This window comes from Ammospiza nelsoni, chromosome 7 (genome assembly GCF_027579445.1).
Source record: "Ammospiza nelsoni isolate bAmmNel1 chromosome 7, bAmmNel1.pri, whole genome shotgun sequence".
Taxonomy (NCBI): domain Eukaryota; kingdom Metazoa; phylum Chordata; class Aves; order Passeriformes; family Passerellidae; genus Ammospiza; species Ammospiza nelsoni.
In genome coordinates, this window is record NC_080639.1 from 11,719,910 (window position 1) to 11,736,149 (window position 16,240).

A 16,240-nucleotide genomic window follows, 5' to 3' on the forward strand; every position below is an offset into this window, starting at 1 on the left:
TCATCTTTTTAATGTATCAAGCTATGAGGAATCCAGAGGAAAGTTAAATTCCCCCTCTGTCTTCAGACTGTCTTTTCTTTCTGCTTTATGCAGCCTGTTTAGACTGCTCACTGCAGGCTCTTTTTGTGCTTTTCTCTGCTACGGTACAGAAATTTAATACCAGTTTTCTCATCTCAGAATTATTTAAGATATGACATTAAAGTTGACTGAATTCAATTAGCTTATGCAAAAGTACTGAAAGATATTTATGGCAATGTTTTTACCCTTATTTTCCAGGTCTGGCTTACTAATATTGCTGATATGTTCTCTGAAAATAAGTACAAAGGAGCTAGAGAGGTTATGGGTTAAACATTAGTTTGGATTTCCAAGCTGGAAAGGAGAGAGCCAGACTCTTGCTCATGTACATTCCCAACTGCCCTCATGTACTGGAGAGTTCCTAAAAGTGGTGTTATTTATTGGCTTGCTGTCTTTATATCTCATTTTTGGCCAGTTGTGTTCTCCTCTCCAGGGTTTGTCTTGCAGATAAATGAGTAATGAAGCCTGCAGTGGTAATGCACATCCAGGGTGCTTCCTTTGTATACAGACAGGACACAGACATACTGAAAGATATTAGTGTGCATTCTAACAGAAGGGTGTCAGCTCTGCAAAGTCAATTAATTTTCTGACGTGAAAATAGTGAAATATAATTTTAATTTTTTTTTCCTTTTTTTTTCTAGGAGCAGCTTTTAGTGCTGGACTGACAGGAGGAATTAGTACATCTATAGCAGTATTTTGTCATGAGCTTCCCCATGAATTAGGTAACTAAGTGTAGAAACTGTGCTCCATCTGTACAAAATCCTTATCTAAAAGTTGTTGTAATACTGTGATAAGCACAATGAAGTGCAGAAGCTGCAGAGGTGACCAGAACTTCAAAGGGTGAGGGAGAAATATTGCTTCAGAGTAGGTACTGCTACAGGATTATGTTGGTAGTGTCTAGTTACAGCACTTCTGTAAAGCTTTTTGAGCATGTTTTAAAAATATTCTTAGGAGCATACATTTTACATAGCTCTACATTTCCTAGAGTTTCACACTACTCTGTGTGGCATTGTCTTACACAAAGTTAAGTCACATAAGTAAACACCAGTTTAGATAAGTAAAATTCCATGTGGGGGTCTTCAGAAGAGGCTTTGTTCCAACTGTGGCCAAGTTCAGCAGGTGTGGCCATTTAGGGTAAAGCCTGTAGGCACTGTTACCAGTGCCATTGATTCTTGTCCCCCTAATTGAAGCATTTCTTCTGGAGGCAGCTAACCATGATGAAACCTGTTGTTTTCACATTGCATGAAAATTTACTGCACCCTGAGAGTTTAAAAAGAGCAGCCAGAGAGAGGAGGAATTTTCTGGTTTTCCACTGATGTGAAGTTGTGCTAGACAGACCTATGTCTGTACTCACAGCTTGCTCACTTGAGAGTTGCGGGTCTGAATGATCAAAAGAGAGGTAAAACAAGCACTTCAAAAACCTTAGAGGTGATGAGGGAAAGCATTTTATTTAGGCAGCTCCTGAGGGATAGGTAAATTGTGGGCATGGGGGGAAATAATAGAGCAGGTGTTCATGGTTTGACCTGTGCTGTACAATCATTAGTTAAGTGAAGCTGCTGCAATAGATAAAGGATTGCAATGTATATTACAATGCTTAGAACTTGACAGCACAGCATGACGAAAGGAACCTTGTATATGGGGTGAGTAGTTTCATCTCACACTTCTCATGATCACAAGAATTCAGTTTGAATGAAGTAAAACTATTAGAGCTGATTACAAGACTGAAGTCTTGATTTTTACAGAATATTTACTTTAGCACCTAAATTAGCAGAGCTGTCCTGAATTCAGAATAAAACACATTACCCTGGCATGCCTTTACCCAGAAAACTGATTCAGGGTGGATGTGAAGTCATTCTTTGTGAATGTAACTCTTCCTAGTGCTCAAATTCAAATTCATTGTCATCTTCTGTGGGGACAAATGCCTCATTTTCCTCTTCCTGGATTTGCATAATGAGGTGTGTATATCTAAGAGGAATTTTCACAGGTATTGATCCTAACTAAGCCTCTGGTTTTATGTGCCATGGAGAACTTCAGAGTGTGTGCACATGGGTGTGTTCTCTGTGGGAAGAGCAGACCCAGACTCCTGCATTCACCCTTCACAGTTAATCACTGCTGCCTTTGTGACAATCAGTCAGCAGGATGAGCAGGCACCTTTCAGTCATGTTCTTCAAGGGATGGCTGTGCCTGAGTACAGCTCTCCCAGGGGGGTCAGTTCCCGTGGCTCGGGCTCATGAGCCCCAGCAGCAGCAGCAGCACTCTCTGCGGAGGGGTGTCTGTGCTGCTGGCAGCGGCACTGAGAGCCGTGCTGTCCCCGCAGGTGACTTTGCGGTGCTGCTGAAGGCGGGGATGACGGTGAAGCAGGCCATCGTGTACAACCTGCTGTCGGCCATGATGGCCTACATCGGCATGCTGATCGGCACGGCCGTGGGCCAGTACGCCAACAACATCACCCTGTGGATCTTCGCCGTCACCGCCGGCATGTTCCTCTACGTGGCCCTGGTCGACATGGTACGGCTCCTGAGCTGGGCTGGGCCTTTGGGGTGGGAACGTGGGGCTTTGGGGCTGCTGCACTGCAGTCTGCTGCTCAGGCTCAGTCTGCACTGAGACTTCATCCTCATCTATTCGGTCTGGAAAGTTGACTCTGAACTTTTACTATGAGCAGCTGCTGATGTGGTGAGTAGCTTTTAAAAAATTACCTGGTGGAAAAATGCTGCTGCTTCCAGAACACACACTGTGTTAGGTGCATTATCCTAAGTGTGTGTGCACCATAGATCAGACCCTTCAGTGCTGCTGTGCACATGTTACCAGCCTATATTCAGTCTTGATTTCTCTCCTCTAAGCTGCTTCAGAGCTTCATTTAAATAAGGCAATTGTCTCACTTCTTGTCTTTACCAGCCCAAAGGTGATGAGATTGTTTTGCACTTTTGGGGTACTTTGTCACGCTCTCCACTTCATTATGGAGACTTTAATTTGTAAATATATTGTTGTTATAAAGTCAGTCTAACCTATTAATAGGTGAATAAATCCTTTTCGAGGCCTGCTAAATTATTAAATAGAATGTCTGGGTAGAGTGTTCCTTCTTGCAACTTCAGGTGTTCTATAGTAGCCTATAACGCCTGATATATCACTTCCTTGTCAGCTCTGTGTCTGATAGTTATTTCCTATCCTTTGAGTGAAGATGCCATGGATAAAGGAAAGGAAGGCAGTACTTTCATTCCTTCATTGCTTTTTCTTTCCCTCGGCCATCATAGTAGTAACCAAACAGTCAAAGTCCCATTAGTGGAAAGCTTCTGCAAGAGACACTTGAAACGGAACCAGTTTTGTCTTGGTGTTTGCATAATCAGCCTTGTTCTCAAAGACATCTTTACCTGGCACACAATAAGAATAGATTTTGATTCCTCCCTGGCTGTAAGCAGAGGTTCACAGAGGTGTGGTTTTCTGTCCATTCCCTACACCACCCCATATTTAAAAGGGATGTGTATGTGAGTATGTGTAAGCGTCTCAAATGACAAATGACTGGCTAGGTTAATCAAAGACATATGTTTATTTGAGCATGACTTGAATTCTTTTAAAATTAAAAGAGCAGAACTTGAAGAATATTGGGTTGAACCCTATCTTGAGGAACTTAATGTTCAATTACATGGATACTCCAGTGAAAGTTCAAGGAAAGGCATTTTTAGTTTGTTTTGTAAATACATTACATAATTGTGTTTCTATTGAATGTAGTTGTTCAGTAGAGTTTAAGCTGTATCTTAGTGTATTGGTTTTATATCTGAACCTGGAGTGTTTATCCTTGACAATATAATCTTGTAAACTTCTCAGTGTATAAATGGAAAAGAGGTGAAATAACTTCCTCAATTACTCTGTATCTTTTAGCTTCCAGAAATGCTTCATGGAGATGGAGATAATGAAGAGCATGGTTACTGTCCTGTGGGGCAGTTTATTCTTCAGAATCTAGGCCTGCTTCTTGGATTTGCCATCATGCTGGTGATTGCCCTCTATGAAGACAAAATAGTGCTTGACATCCAGTTTTGACCTGATGCTGGTAATCACTGTGGTTCCAATCTGTTGCTGTCTGGCTTTGAGTCTGCACTGTGTGGCTGTGTGCACACTGCTCAGAGGACACGTGGTGCTTGCACTGCTTACACAAGGACAGGAGATTCCCTTCTGCCTAGAGTGGCTTCTGCTTTTCTCTGATCCCATCAGATGAGCTTACCCAACACAACTCCTAAACTCCAGTGAGCGACGTTTAGGAAACCCTAAATCTGAGAAATAAGGGCCAAGGTCAGGGTGCTGTATAGGGAGCATTGCTTGCTTAAGAAAGAAAAAGTACAGGAAAATATCTCATTTGGGAAAAGACCATTCCATTAGTGCACTTGGACAGAACCCAGATGTTGCAGCTGAAACTCACACCTGTGCAAGGAACCCAAGGAAACTTTTAGTGCCACATGAGTCTTGAGTAGCTCACAGCTCTATGTATGTATAGATCTGTGTAGATATAGACAGAGGTGCACACATACATGTGTGTGTGCACCTCTGTATATATATGTGTGTATTAATCCTGTGCTGATTTTTCTGCGTAGTGGTGACTTGAAGTATTCTGTCTTACAGCAGGACATGACTGGAAACCACTGTGCTGGCTTAAATTTTTAAAAAGAAGCCCCAAGCCTAAACACTGTTTAAATTCTTACAAGCTGTGTTAAGCTGCACACCACCATTGCAAAGCTCCTGTGTAAGAAGGCAGGCTGATGCTGTGTACTCTGCAAAGTGTAACTTCTGTCGAGGGTCAGTTTGATGATGTTTTTCCCCAGCTGAGATTTATTTGATGTTTGTTCCTTTATATTAGTAGGAAAATGCAAAATGCAGTAGAATTAGTGTTAGCTTGGGGAAATCCCTGACCTTGGAGTTATTGAGCTGTTTCTGGTTCTTTCTTACAGACGCTAAACATGTATTGTGTGCCACTTGCAGCATAAACTACTGAAGAATTGTGGCTGTGAATTTGTGCAAACTCTTTTAACAAGAGAATCCATGTGGGAATTTCTCCATTTTTTAAAATTATTATTTTGGACTGTTTTCTCCTCTTCATGTTAAACCAAGGTGCAAGATGCTAGTTGCTGAAGCTGGACACAAGGGTTAAATTATGCTCTGTGGATGTTGTACTGGTAGGGTATTTACGATACTGTAACAGCGCATCAAATCTGTTCCTTCAATGCCTTGATATCAGACATTGTGACACCAGCCATTTCTGGCAGTAAAGAATATGTAAGAAGATTTCTACTTCCAGTATAAAGGAGTTCATTTCTATGATATTTTTTTACAATTTTGGTATTTAAATTAGATTATTAAAAAGCAGATGTGGTAGAACCATGGTATGTGTCATTTAGAAGAATAGACTGAAAATTTGGGCCTTAACTTGCTGGGACCAGCTGTCCTAGATCAGATTGTGCTGACAGGCATTTATTGCCAGACATGAGTTAGTTCTTCTTGTACCCATCTCCTTAAAAAAAAATAAATTGTAAGTCTGTGGGGAGTGCAAGTTGATTCTGTAGTACCAGTCCTAAGCATGGTAGTAGCTTTTTTTCCAAACATCCAGTTTGTCTCTCTACTGTGTGTGCCAGGTAAAAGCTGTACTTTGACTGTGTGCCGTAAGTTTAAAGTTCTGGTCTGCTTGGTGCCAGTGTAGCTGCTAAAAACACTTAATCCTGACACCTTTAATGAGAGCCAGTGGGTCTCTGCATTCCATTTCAACTTCCCCTGTTTCCTGTGGCCCTTTCCTTTGGAAGCTTCATTTGTCAGTTTAGCTTTTACTGAGAGCAGCTCATGTGTTTTAAAGGTATCAGTTGGTTGCCAGTATTTCTTCCTAATGCAGTATCAGGAAACAGTATTAAGGGTCCATTTCAAAGAAGGGTGCAGTTTCTTCAGTGAAGAAGCCAAAAGCCCAGAGTTCAGGCATGTGGCCATTTGATGTTCTGAACTCAGGTTTTCTTTTTTCCTCTTTAAACATATTTAGTGTAGAACCCTAATTACCAAACACACTGTTGTTAGCTTCAGATTGCTGAATTTCTGCAGTGTAAAACTCCTGGATGACATTTTTGCATAGTGCCCATGTTAAGTCAATGAGACAAACTTCCTGGATACCTTCTGAAGAGCTGAGTTTAAACAATCTCTTGTTTCCTTTGTATTAAACTGACTGACTTAAGTTTTTTTTCTTTTCTGTTAATTCTGAAATATAAGGGGGTCATTATGCAGCTGATGTTTTGTCAAATTATTTTTTTTAAGATTTATTTCTCTTAATTCTTTTCAAATGAAGATTTCTGTATTTCCAGTAGTATATTTACTGTTGTGTTAGTTGGAATGTGGTTATAGCTCAATACACTGCCTCTGTAGGAAAATAGTTAACTTCCTTCCAAGACCATCTTCAGACAAGGGAAAAACATGGTCGTTGAAGGTAGGTACTATACTTTTCATGGAATATAATTGTTTACTTTTATTTTCTAGTATTTATTGCAAGTGTAACAGAGCAGTGTAACAGCTGTGACTTCTCTGTGTTTCCACCAGTATTGAATTCCAGATGATTCTAATGTACACTTCTGAGTCATGTTACAGACAATCTGAATTCCACTACATTTCTACTTGGCTTCAACATTCCATTTGGCTTGAATCCAGAGTCTCATTTAACTTGTATTTGTTGGAGGGCATAAATGTTACTTGTATATTTTACAATGCTGTCACTGTGTGACATCCCATATGAATTCTGATGTAAATCACATTGCACTCAATCCGCTGTGATTATGCTTAGAAAATGTTGTAGTTGCTAGATGCAGTGTGATTTTTTTTTATTATTTTTTTCTTTCCTCTCCCCATTAACAACTGAGTCTATGGTTTAAAATGTGATAATGGTCCAATAAGATAACTTGCTGAGCTATTGTTTTTTTTTGTTATAACTAAATCATTTTTAAAAAATTTTATAAAGCTGGAAATTATCAAATGCTGTTTTGTTCATTGTCAACGGTGTTGTGTTCATTTTATGTATGTTCCTTATACATAAGGAGCCTTCAGAAAATAAAAAAAAATATTCAAGGAGCAGATATTTTTGTTGAGTTTCTTAAGGTTTGATTGCTTTTGTGTTTTAGTATTCCTTTCAGTTCACCAGACAACACTACAAGCCTCTAAAAGAAATTCTGAAAAGGAAGGTGTCAAAATACTTGGCTTAACAGGGCTGCTTAAACGATTCAAAACCAACATAAATGCTCTGTCCTACATTTATATCTAGGGAGTCAGGTGGGAGCAATACTAAAAACAAAACAGTGGATTGGGGGATTCCATGGAAAGTTACTGTGATTGTCTGGCTGATCCTATAGTCACTGGACTGCTCAGGGAAAAGGTTCATAGCCTCTTCTGGAGAAAGCTGCCCTTCCTGGGAAATTCTCACTCCCATCCTTCAGAAACATGGTCTGCCCAGAGCAGAGTTTAGTACCTGAAAACCCTCCTCACTATTCTTCTTTCATTCACTGTGGCACTGCTGCCTCTGAAGCAGCAGAGTCCCCTCTGTTACTGCAGTAAAAGTTTTTGGCTTAGAACTAATAAAATCCAGCTGCCTACAGATGTGCCTTTTTTTATTCCTGAACTGTGGTGGCACTACTGTACCACACTGGACTAGAAGTGGCCAAGGGTTGAAAACTGCTGGAGGAAGTAGATCTGTAAACTGACTATGCAGTCACAAAATGTTTCCTCAGACAGACAGAAAAAATAGAACCCCCCCCCCCCAAAAAGGCCTTAAAATATTCTTAAGTGGAAAAGTAATTTCACTGGAATAGAGATACAACACAATAAATTGAAAACTCAGGAGGGAATGTGAGCATAGTAACATGGATATACACTAGAAAATCAAGGTAAGGTGTGGCTTTGCATCATACCTGTGTAAGAATGTCATCAAATAGCAGCTGTGTTCCTGACTGACCCTTGGTAACAGCAGCATTTGTGCTCATTCCAAAGATCTCTGGGAAAGGATTCTGTGCAAGTGTCTTTGTATATTCAGTACAGCTTCAGTACTGAGAAAAGGTGGGGAGAAAATACCTCTAGAGCAAACAAAATGATGCAAAAGCAGCCAACCATCCCACAAGAGGCCACAAGCTGTAGTTCAAAACCACTACAGGCTTTCCTGGAGTGATGAATAAAGTGCGTTAACTAAGATATAAATTATACAAAGATAGAATTCCTGAAAAATTCTGGAAGCTGGCAAAAATTCTGTTAAAATGACATACCAAGGGTAAGGGGCTGCTGCCCCTCTCTGAGCCCACTGCCTGCCAAGTGCCTGAAGGTGTTTGCTGAGACTGACACAAGTGCTGTCTGATAAATTAAGCTGATTATTGTGGCCTTTCTGCCTCCAGTAAATATAATGAACTATTTCTCTTATGCCTATTTTAAAATGCTTTTAACTTCACTGGGCTGTGTTTCTCACTTACTGTCCCCTGAGTGCTGACTCACACAGAGTCAATTTAGATGGCAGTAATTGGGTGGTGTTTACATAATGTCCCTTTCTTAGAAGTCACTGAAACAAGGCCTGAGAGATGAGATTAGGCCTCCAAGCAAACAGTGACCGAGTAAACACTGAGACACATCAGTTTCAGTAAAGATACATCTATTAAAAAAATATAAAAAGCTGCTGGTAATTCTGTTGTTCTGACATCTCCTTCAGGAGAGGCAAAATAAACACCACTTGGATCAAGTACATCATTGACATTTGTAATGAATTCCGAGGAAAATAACATCTTCAGAACACTGGCAGAGCCAATCCCAGTGTCAGTGCCTCTGGCACCGGAACTGGCACAGTGAGGAGCACCAGCTGGCAGCTCCTGCAGGACAACAGGACAGAGATCTGAGCAGCAGTGCCGCACTTCCCTGGGCAGCCCTATCACTGTCACTGTAATTCACTTGGAAGGCAGCCAGAATTCTCACTGGAAACTTCAACAGCTGTTAATTACTTCTGCTAGCTCATGCTTGAACCATTTCATCTCCAGCCCTTCAAATACTTTTTAATAATCATCCCTCAAGTCACCCAGCCATTGCTGCTTTTGAAAAGTAATAGCACTAAAAATTTCCATAGTAATGCAGCTGAAACTCCCTGGATACAAGTTTATGGAAAACTTTTCTAAAAATATCTCTACTTGTTCGACATCTTTCTAAAGTAAATGTCTGCTATCACAAGGCCATAGCTGGGCTCATAATTTTATTTATTTTTTAAGAAAATCAAACATGCTTGAATTCTTGAGGTTGGGAGAAGCTGGACTCCTCTTAAATGCATAAAAAGAAAAAAATTATGAGTGATAAAAGAAAATTACTTGCAGGAAGGGCATGAGTAGGTGATGCACTGAGGATTGGGATAAAGCAAACAATCCCAAAAAAGTATCAATAAATGTTTACTATGTACAAATCATTATCTTTCAGGGCAAAAAATGGTTCCCTCCATGCTAGGAACTACATTTGTCATTTGTTCAGAACCTTTGGTCATGTAATAGGAGGGCATCCCCCTCACAACCCCCCACCCCCCACTCTCCTTCAGGAAAGAAACACCTCTGTGCAGCCGCTTGAGCCACTTGCCTGTTAATCACGTTATGGCTGGAATGTGCCTGTTTAAGCACATGAATAACCAAAATCACTGCAGGCTGACAGTGACAGGAACTCCCCTGTTCTGCCCATCCATAACTTGAACAGCCTTTGGCCATGCTGAGCTGCTTGGGAAGCTGGACCTTGAAGAAGGGCCATGTATTGCTGGCAAATTCCTGAAAGGCTGCTGTGGCAAACAGCCCCCTGTGCAGCCAGGGAAGGAAATGCTCTTTACCAGAGCTCCTCTGCTGCATCCCAGCTGGTTTCACTCTGCCAGGGGCTGCTCTTGTCCCTGGCACTGAATAAATCACAGCCAGCCAGCAGGGGTGGCAGTAGGATACTTTACACCTTGCAGGAACAGCTCATTTCTTTTCTCCTGTCCTGCACAGCAGAGCTGAGCCACTCAGAGCCAGCTTCCTCCTGCTCCCACACTTTGTGAGTCAGGGAAAACCTTTTCTTGGCAACCAAAGGCCTTCAGCAGGAAGTCTTTAAATGGTCATGAGCATCATTTCCAGAGTCTCTTGAAACCTCTAAGCAATTTTATTTTTTATAGCTATTTATTCGTGTAGAATTAATTAATATGCATTAGGTACAACTGTATGCATGAGACCATGCACCCATACATTTTTTAATACCACTGTGTTAGAAAATATTGTTCATATAATATTTTAGTTTTCTTTTTATCCTTACCAAGTTTGATTTCTGGCCAAAGACATCAGGTACAAATGTTTGATTTGGTTTTCAATTGAGACCATCTAGCTAAATACACAGTCTCATTTATATAATCTACATTAATTATAGAAAAATAATGCAAATTAATGTAAAATGTGATTGCAAACACACATTCAATTATTAAAACAGTGGATAGGTTTTCCCAGTGTTACCTTTTTCTTAAAAAAAAAATGACACCTAGAGAGCCTTTTATTAATGCCACAGCAACAAGTTTCAATTGATTAAGTATGAGACAAGCAAGAAAATAAAAAATAAATGCACTCCACTATTGGCAGTAGTTGAAACTATTTCCTTGCAGTGGAAGACAACTCTTTCATTTCTGAGCCTCTCTTCCCCTAGATCATAGACACACTTTCATCAGGGTTGGCTTTAACTGATTTACAAAGTTGCAACACTACTCACAGGTATTCCGCACGTACTGTATAAGTCAGGATCTGATAGTGGATATCAGATATTTAATGTACTGTATTGTTTAAAATACAATTTAAATATTTTCTTTCATGTCAGGCCACCTTTTATGTATCTTCCAGTGAAAAGTTCCAACTACCCATCCATTTAATCTGGACCTATGAAATTCTGACAGTTTCAGAACACTTCTGCAAACAGCATTCTCTTGAAGGATGTAGACAACCTACTATAAAATGCAGGACACCTTTACAGGTAGACTTGAAATGTACCTGTCATTCTGTGCTGTTAAACAGCACGGAATTCTGACAGAATTATAGGCAGGAAATGCAAGAAATTCATCTTAGGATGTGTTAGTACATGTATAATCCTATTTTCTAGTATTCTAGCAGTACTTTTCTACATAAGAACTGGTTTGGGGTGCTGGGAATTTTTTGTTTGTTTGTTTTAAATGCCATAAAAACAATCAAAGCAAAAAAAAAAAATTTCAATTCTGATGCATAAATATCACTCAGGACTCCAAGGTCCCATATGACTGTGGGTTTTTGATTAAATAATACATTACACATGATGCATCTTTGAAAAAAAATAGCATTTTCAGATAAGACTGCTTACAAGAAACATTTAAAATATTACAGCTTTGTCCCATTTTTGCATTTTCTATTTGAAATGACACAAAGTAATTAGTTAAATAGATCATGACATCACAAGATGATAAAATATGCCAAAATATTTAACCTACAGTTTCTTTTAAACAACAGACAAATTATTCATTCCTGAAAACAATCCATATGCATGAATTAGTGCCTTACTAAAGAGAAGTATGAGATTTAAAAACTTGACCATGTTTTTGGGCAGTTAAACCCGGTTTTGGGTTTGGTTTGGCATTTCAACTTTTAGTTAAATTAAGTTCCTTGCTTCATACAAATACATTCACACGTGTACACCCATACACACACAGACATCAACTACAGTAAAAAAGAGATTAAAATACCTGATCATCAGCAAACTTAAGAAAGGCTGTCATGGAGTCAGGAGAAACTATTAATATTGGAGGGCCCAGGTTATGAATGATAAATTCCTGCACCATTGGTATTATCTGGAAAAAGAAAAAAAAAGAATTAAAGTATCCTATTTTCATGTAACACATGTTACTCTAAATATCTGAATATAAATTTCAAGGACAGTATTCCTGCACATACAATAGACATCAGTACAGTCCCAGAGGAATCAATGATGTAGCATTTGAAACTCTAGGCAAAAACAATGCCCTAAGAGCTGACACTGGAAGTCCCATACAAATGTTCTTTAATGTCATTTCAGTCACCACGTCTGGACAGAATAATGGGCTGAATTATTTTCTGCACTTACTCCATTTGTATTTCAGAGAAGATTTAAATTTTCAAGTCTCACAATGCAACATCCTTCAGAGGTGTTAAGATCTTGGCTTGGAAAGCTGCTGCATGCAGCAGTGTTGAAGACACTGATGTTTAAACTTCTATTGAATTTAACTGGACTCTGTACCAAAATAGGAGACAGTTTATAAAATGACAATGCTGGTAAACTCCTCCAGATATACACCTTTAAAATATTACTATCCGGCATCTACCCATGCTCTATAATATCTTAAAATAAAACCGAATACTTATAATATTTTAAAATAACCACTTTCTCTTTAAAGAAATGCAACACTACTTGCAAAGACAATCCTAAGAATTAATCTCTGAATGTGAAATTGAAGAAAGCCTGAAGGATTCAAATAGCAATGTCAATTCAACCCTTTTGCTTGCAATCAGGATAGTATTTTTTTAAAACTTTATATGCAAAGTTTCTGTATTTGTAACTAGAGTTTTTAACTTGCAATTTTTGACATTTTAACTGTAAAATCTGCAATTACCATAGGTGCATTCAGTTAAAAAAGCAAAGTTAAAAAGTTCTCTGTTAACAAAATGTTTGTGTCCCGTGTGATCAAGGACACAGACTGTGACACAAGGGGAAGAAATTCCAGCAGCTTCATTTCCCTTGGTTGCCCTGCCATGAACTCACCTGTGTCAGGAAGGGACTAAGGCTCTGTCAGGCCTTCCCCTGCTCTCCAGATGCAATGTGTCACCCATTAGCAAAGGCTTTAAATGTGAGAGCAGGAGGGAGGCTCTGCCCTTGGCTGACTGCAGAGATGGAGAGGCTGCTGCAGGAGCTCAGCTCAGCCTCCAAGCTCTTAATTGACTATAAGGAGATGTATGAGTATGAGAACCGTCTGAAAACCTTCACCAAGTGGCCCTTCCAGGAAAACTGCAGGTGCACTCCAGAGAATGTAAGTCTGAAAATGTTTGTTTTGCCTCTGCCCTAATTTGTATATGCTATGCCTGAATGTGAAGTCATTGTTAAGTATATTCAGGTTCAAGAGAAGTCCACTAAGCCTGAAGATTAAAAGTTAAATACTCAGCTTTCCTCTGTTCCCTGCTCAGAAATACTGTAGTTGGGATTGACTGATTTTTCTGTGTTCAGTCCACAGTGTTCCCTTTTTTTTGTCTCTTTTGTTCCTGTCATTTAAAAATTAATTTCTTGTGTTACATAGTTACAATCTTTTTAATTGCAAATTTCTATTCGTGACAAAGCAGCCTACATTAAACAAGTATGGATCCAGCAGGAAGGATAAAGTAGTGGAATGATAAAGTAAAAAGTGGAATGATCACTACTTCAAATTCAGAAATGGAAATTATTTAAATAAAAAATCCACCTCACTTCTACTTTGGCACACACATGACACTGCCAACCTGAATCTCAGATGAGCCATACTGCTAGAGTTACCTGAGAAGGTGTTTGGTTATTGGAACAAACTTAATTTTTAGTGTCCTGACTAGATATGATTCTGAATTGTCAGGAAATATGAGTAAATATGAGTAGTGTGTGTGGGATAATGCTCTAAACTTCTGAACTGTCCCCTGCAGATGGCAAAGGCTGGCTTCATCCACTGCCCAAGTGCAAGTGAACCAGATATAGCAAAATGTTTCTTTTGCTTGTTAGAACTGGTGGGCTGGGAACCAAATGATGACCCATGGTAAGCACAGATGTAACAATTTAGTAATTTTACAATGAGTTAATGTCTCTGTCGATTTCCACTATGACAGTGCACAAAACTAGGAGCTTATCTTGCCCCAGTAACTGTGAAATTGTTCAACTAGCTTTTATCTGAGATCCACTAGAATCTATTGCATCTTTTCTGTATGATATAATTTCTGCTGATAGACAGCACAAATACATGAGAGACCTGCCTATACAGATCTCTTCCTCTCCTGAAATGAAACTTCTGTGGGTTTAATATCTGTTCTTATTCTGGGTTTATGCTGCAGGGAGGAACACACCAAACGTCACACCTGTGACTTTTTAGCCCTTCCCAAGCACTTTGATGATCTGACAATGGAGGAGTACTACATGCTGGAGCTGACACGGCTGAAGACCTTCATTGTAAGTGTTAGCCACATATCTGAAACGCAAAGCTAGAATATAAACAACAACTTCTCTTGCTAAGGTTTCCAAGCATCAGCCTGGAATGATTGTCTAAGGCTAGAACATGACTTATTCTGAAGTAATAATTTGTGTGCATTATTGGCTAAGAAATCTGCACCTAAGCAGTTCTCAGGGTAATTTATTGGCTTTTGAATGTACACCTGTTTCCTTTAGAAGTGTTTTTCCAACAACTCATCACAGCAGACAAAAAAAAAAAAATAGGGTGCAATAATCAAAGCACAAAACTCAACAATGAGCAGCTCTATCATTCTCAGGAGGGATGAACAACATACGCAAAAAGACAAAATTTGACCAGATTATTGCTTCACATGTCCAGTTTAACATATAAATCTGCCTAATTAAACTTTAAACCTCATTTCTAATATTTTACTCCTCCCCGTTTTGGGGTTTCATGCCACAGTGCTGACATGTAAAAAAGCACACAACTGAGCAGCTCAGTTGGTCAAGATCAGCTGATCTGTGAGCCCTAATCCTATGGACAGTAGGAATCAAGTGAACCAAGTTCCCTGACGGGGAACAGTAAAAGGTTCTGCATATTAGTTGTTGGTGGGTTTGCACAAATAAGACCTCTGCCTTGCTAATAATTCAATGTATTAAATAAATAACTAAATAATTGTATTATAATTAAATTATAACTAAATTATAATTAAATAATTAAATTCCGTATTAAATATATACCTGGTGACTGCCAAGGTTAAGCATTTAAGATCACTGTGCAACAGATTAAAGTACAAAAAAATAGGATCATATGGCACAGCGATATCTTTGAAGGAGGACTAAGAGTGGTGTTACCTAACTTGAACTGTGAATGGTTTAGAGCAATGTTTCAAGGTTCAATCTGGGTCTTGGCCATTATATGGCTGTATTTCTAAGTATATAAAACATTCGAAGCAGCAGCCTCAGGTGGGGACACTCAGCCCCAAGGCTATGTCACGGATAGCTGGGAGGGCTGTGCGCTAGGCTGACCAGGGTATGATTGCTGTCGTGAAACACCGATACCCGAATGCAGCCTGAGAGGGGGCTGCAATGTGGCTGAACTAGAGAGTTAAAGCGCTCCTCTGAACGGCTCAATCTCTTGCTTTGATTCAAGCGCAAAGTTGGCAACCGCACAATCAACGCTTTTGAAGAAGAAGTCGCGGCGACGAGGCAGAGGCTGCTGAATTACTTCGGCGCCGGAGCCTCGCCGCCGGCACTGCCGCCTGTCGAGGATGAGCCTGCAGCCCAGGAGCCGGGAGGCTCAGCTGCCGGCCCCAAGGAGCCCAGGACAAGTGAGCTGTGACCTCTGGCTCTACAAGGGTCTCTTACTTTGGTGCAAACATCCCTGTCTTTGTCTGAGTGCCAATCCAAAGCTGAGCAGGTGTGTGAGGAAGTGTGTGTAGAGAACTGCTCCTGGATCGGGAGTGAGCACAGCCAGGGATGGGCTGGCCCTCACCGTGTGCTTCCTTGTTATTGCTGGGTGTGGAGATAAGAGTACTTCCACTGCCCTGCCAGTGGGTGAAAAATGTCTGAGCAAATACTTCTATTCTGGTTTTTAGCAAGCTGACTTATTGCTTTTTGAATAAAGATTCACAACAAGAGTGCTTTCTGTGATCTGTGTTAAAACCTTATATACCTAGACTCAAATCACTTCTGAACAGCAGCTTTGGGAACTCCCCTGACTTGTCTTTCCACTCTGCAAGAAAATCCTCATGCTGGAGATCTTAAAAACATGTATTTCAACATTCTTCAAAGCATTTATGAATTCCCTAGTTTGAGAGTAAATTATCCCTTAACTTGATACATCAATCCATGAAGTGACTATTTCCCAAAGAACTGAAGTCCTCAGCTTGCTGTATCTTTGTTTGGTAAATGCCCAAAGAAAGCCTAGTTTTCATTACTTGCCCATTTCCTGCAA

General features: G+C 39.9%; 2 protein-coding genes across 8 annotated transcripts in view; both read left to right on the forward strand.

Annotated features, from left to right (window-relative positions):
- Window positions 1–7,163, forward strand: part of SLC39A10 (solute carrier family 39 member 10) — a 90,739-nt gene extending 83,576 nt beyond the window's left edge. For 6 of the 7 annotated variants that reach the window (XM_059475525.1, XM_059475523.1, XM_059475522.1 and 3 more), the window contains 3 exons: window positions 717–797; window positions 2,393–2,583; window positions 3,952–7,163. In XM_059475525.1, the coding sequence (XP_059331508.1) occupies window positions 717–797; window positions 2,393–2,583; window positions 3,952–4,110 (431 nt within the window). In that variant the 3' untranslated portion in view covers window positions 4,111–7,163. The remainder of the gene's footprint in view (window positions 1–716; window positions 798–2,392; window positions 2,584–3,951) is intronic. The other variant, XM_059475520.1, reaches the window with a different exon arrangement.
- Window positions 7,164–12,991: 5,828 nt separating this feature from the next.
- Window positions 12,992–15,923, forward strand: LOC132075609 (baculoviral IAP repeat-containing protein 5.1-like). The gene is made up of 4 exons (XM_059476192.1): window positions 12,992–13,129; window positions 13,767–13,876; window positions 14,169–14,283; window positions 15,437–15,923. The coding sequence occupies exons 1-4, from the start codon at window positions 12,992–12,994 to the stop codon at window positions 15,623–15,625; spliced, it is 552 nt and encodes a 183-aa protein (XP_059332175.1). The 3' UTR covers window positions 15,626–15,923.
- The last annotated feature ends 317 nt before the right edge of the window (window positions 15,924–16,240 follow it).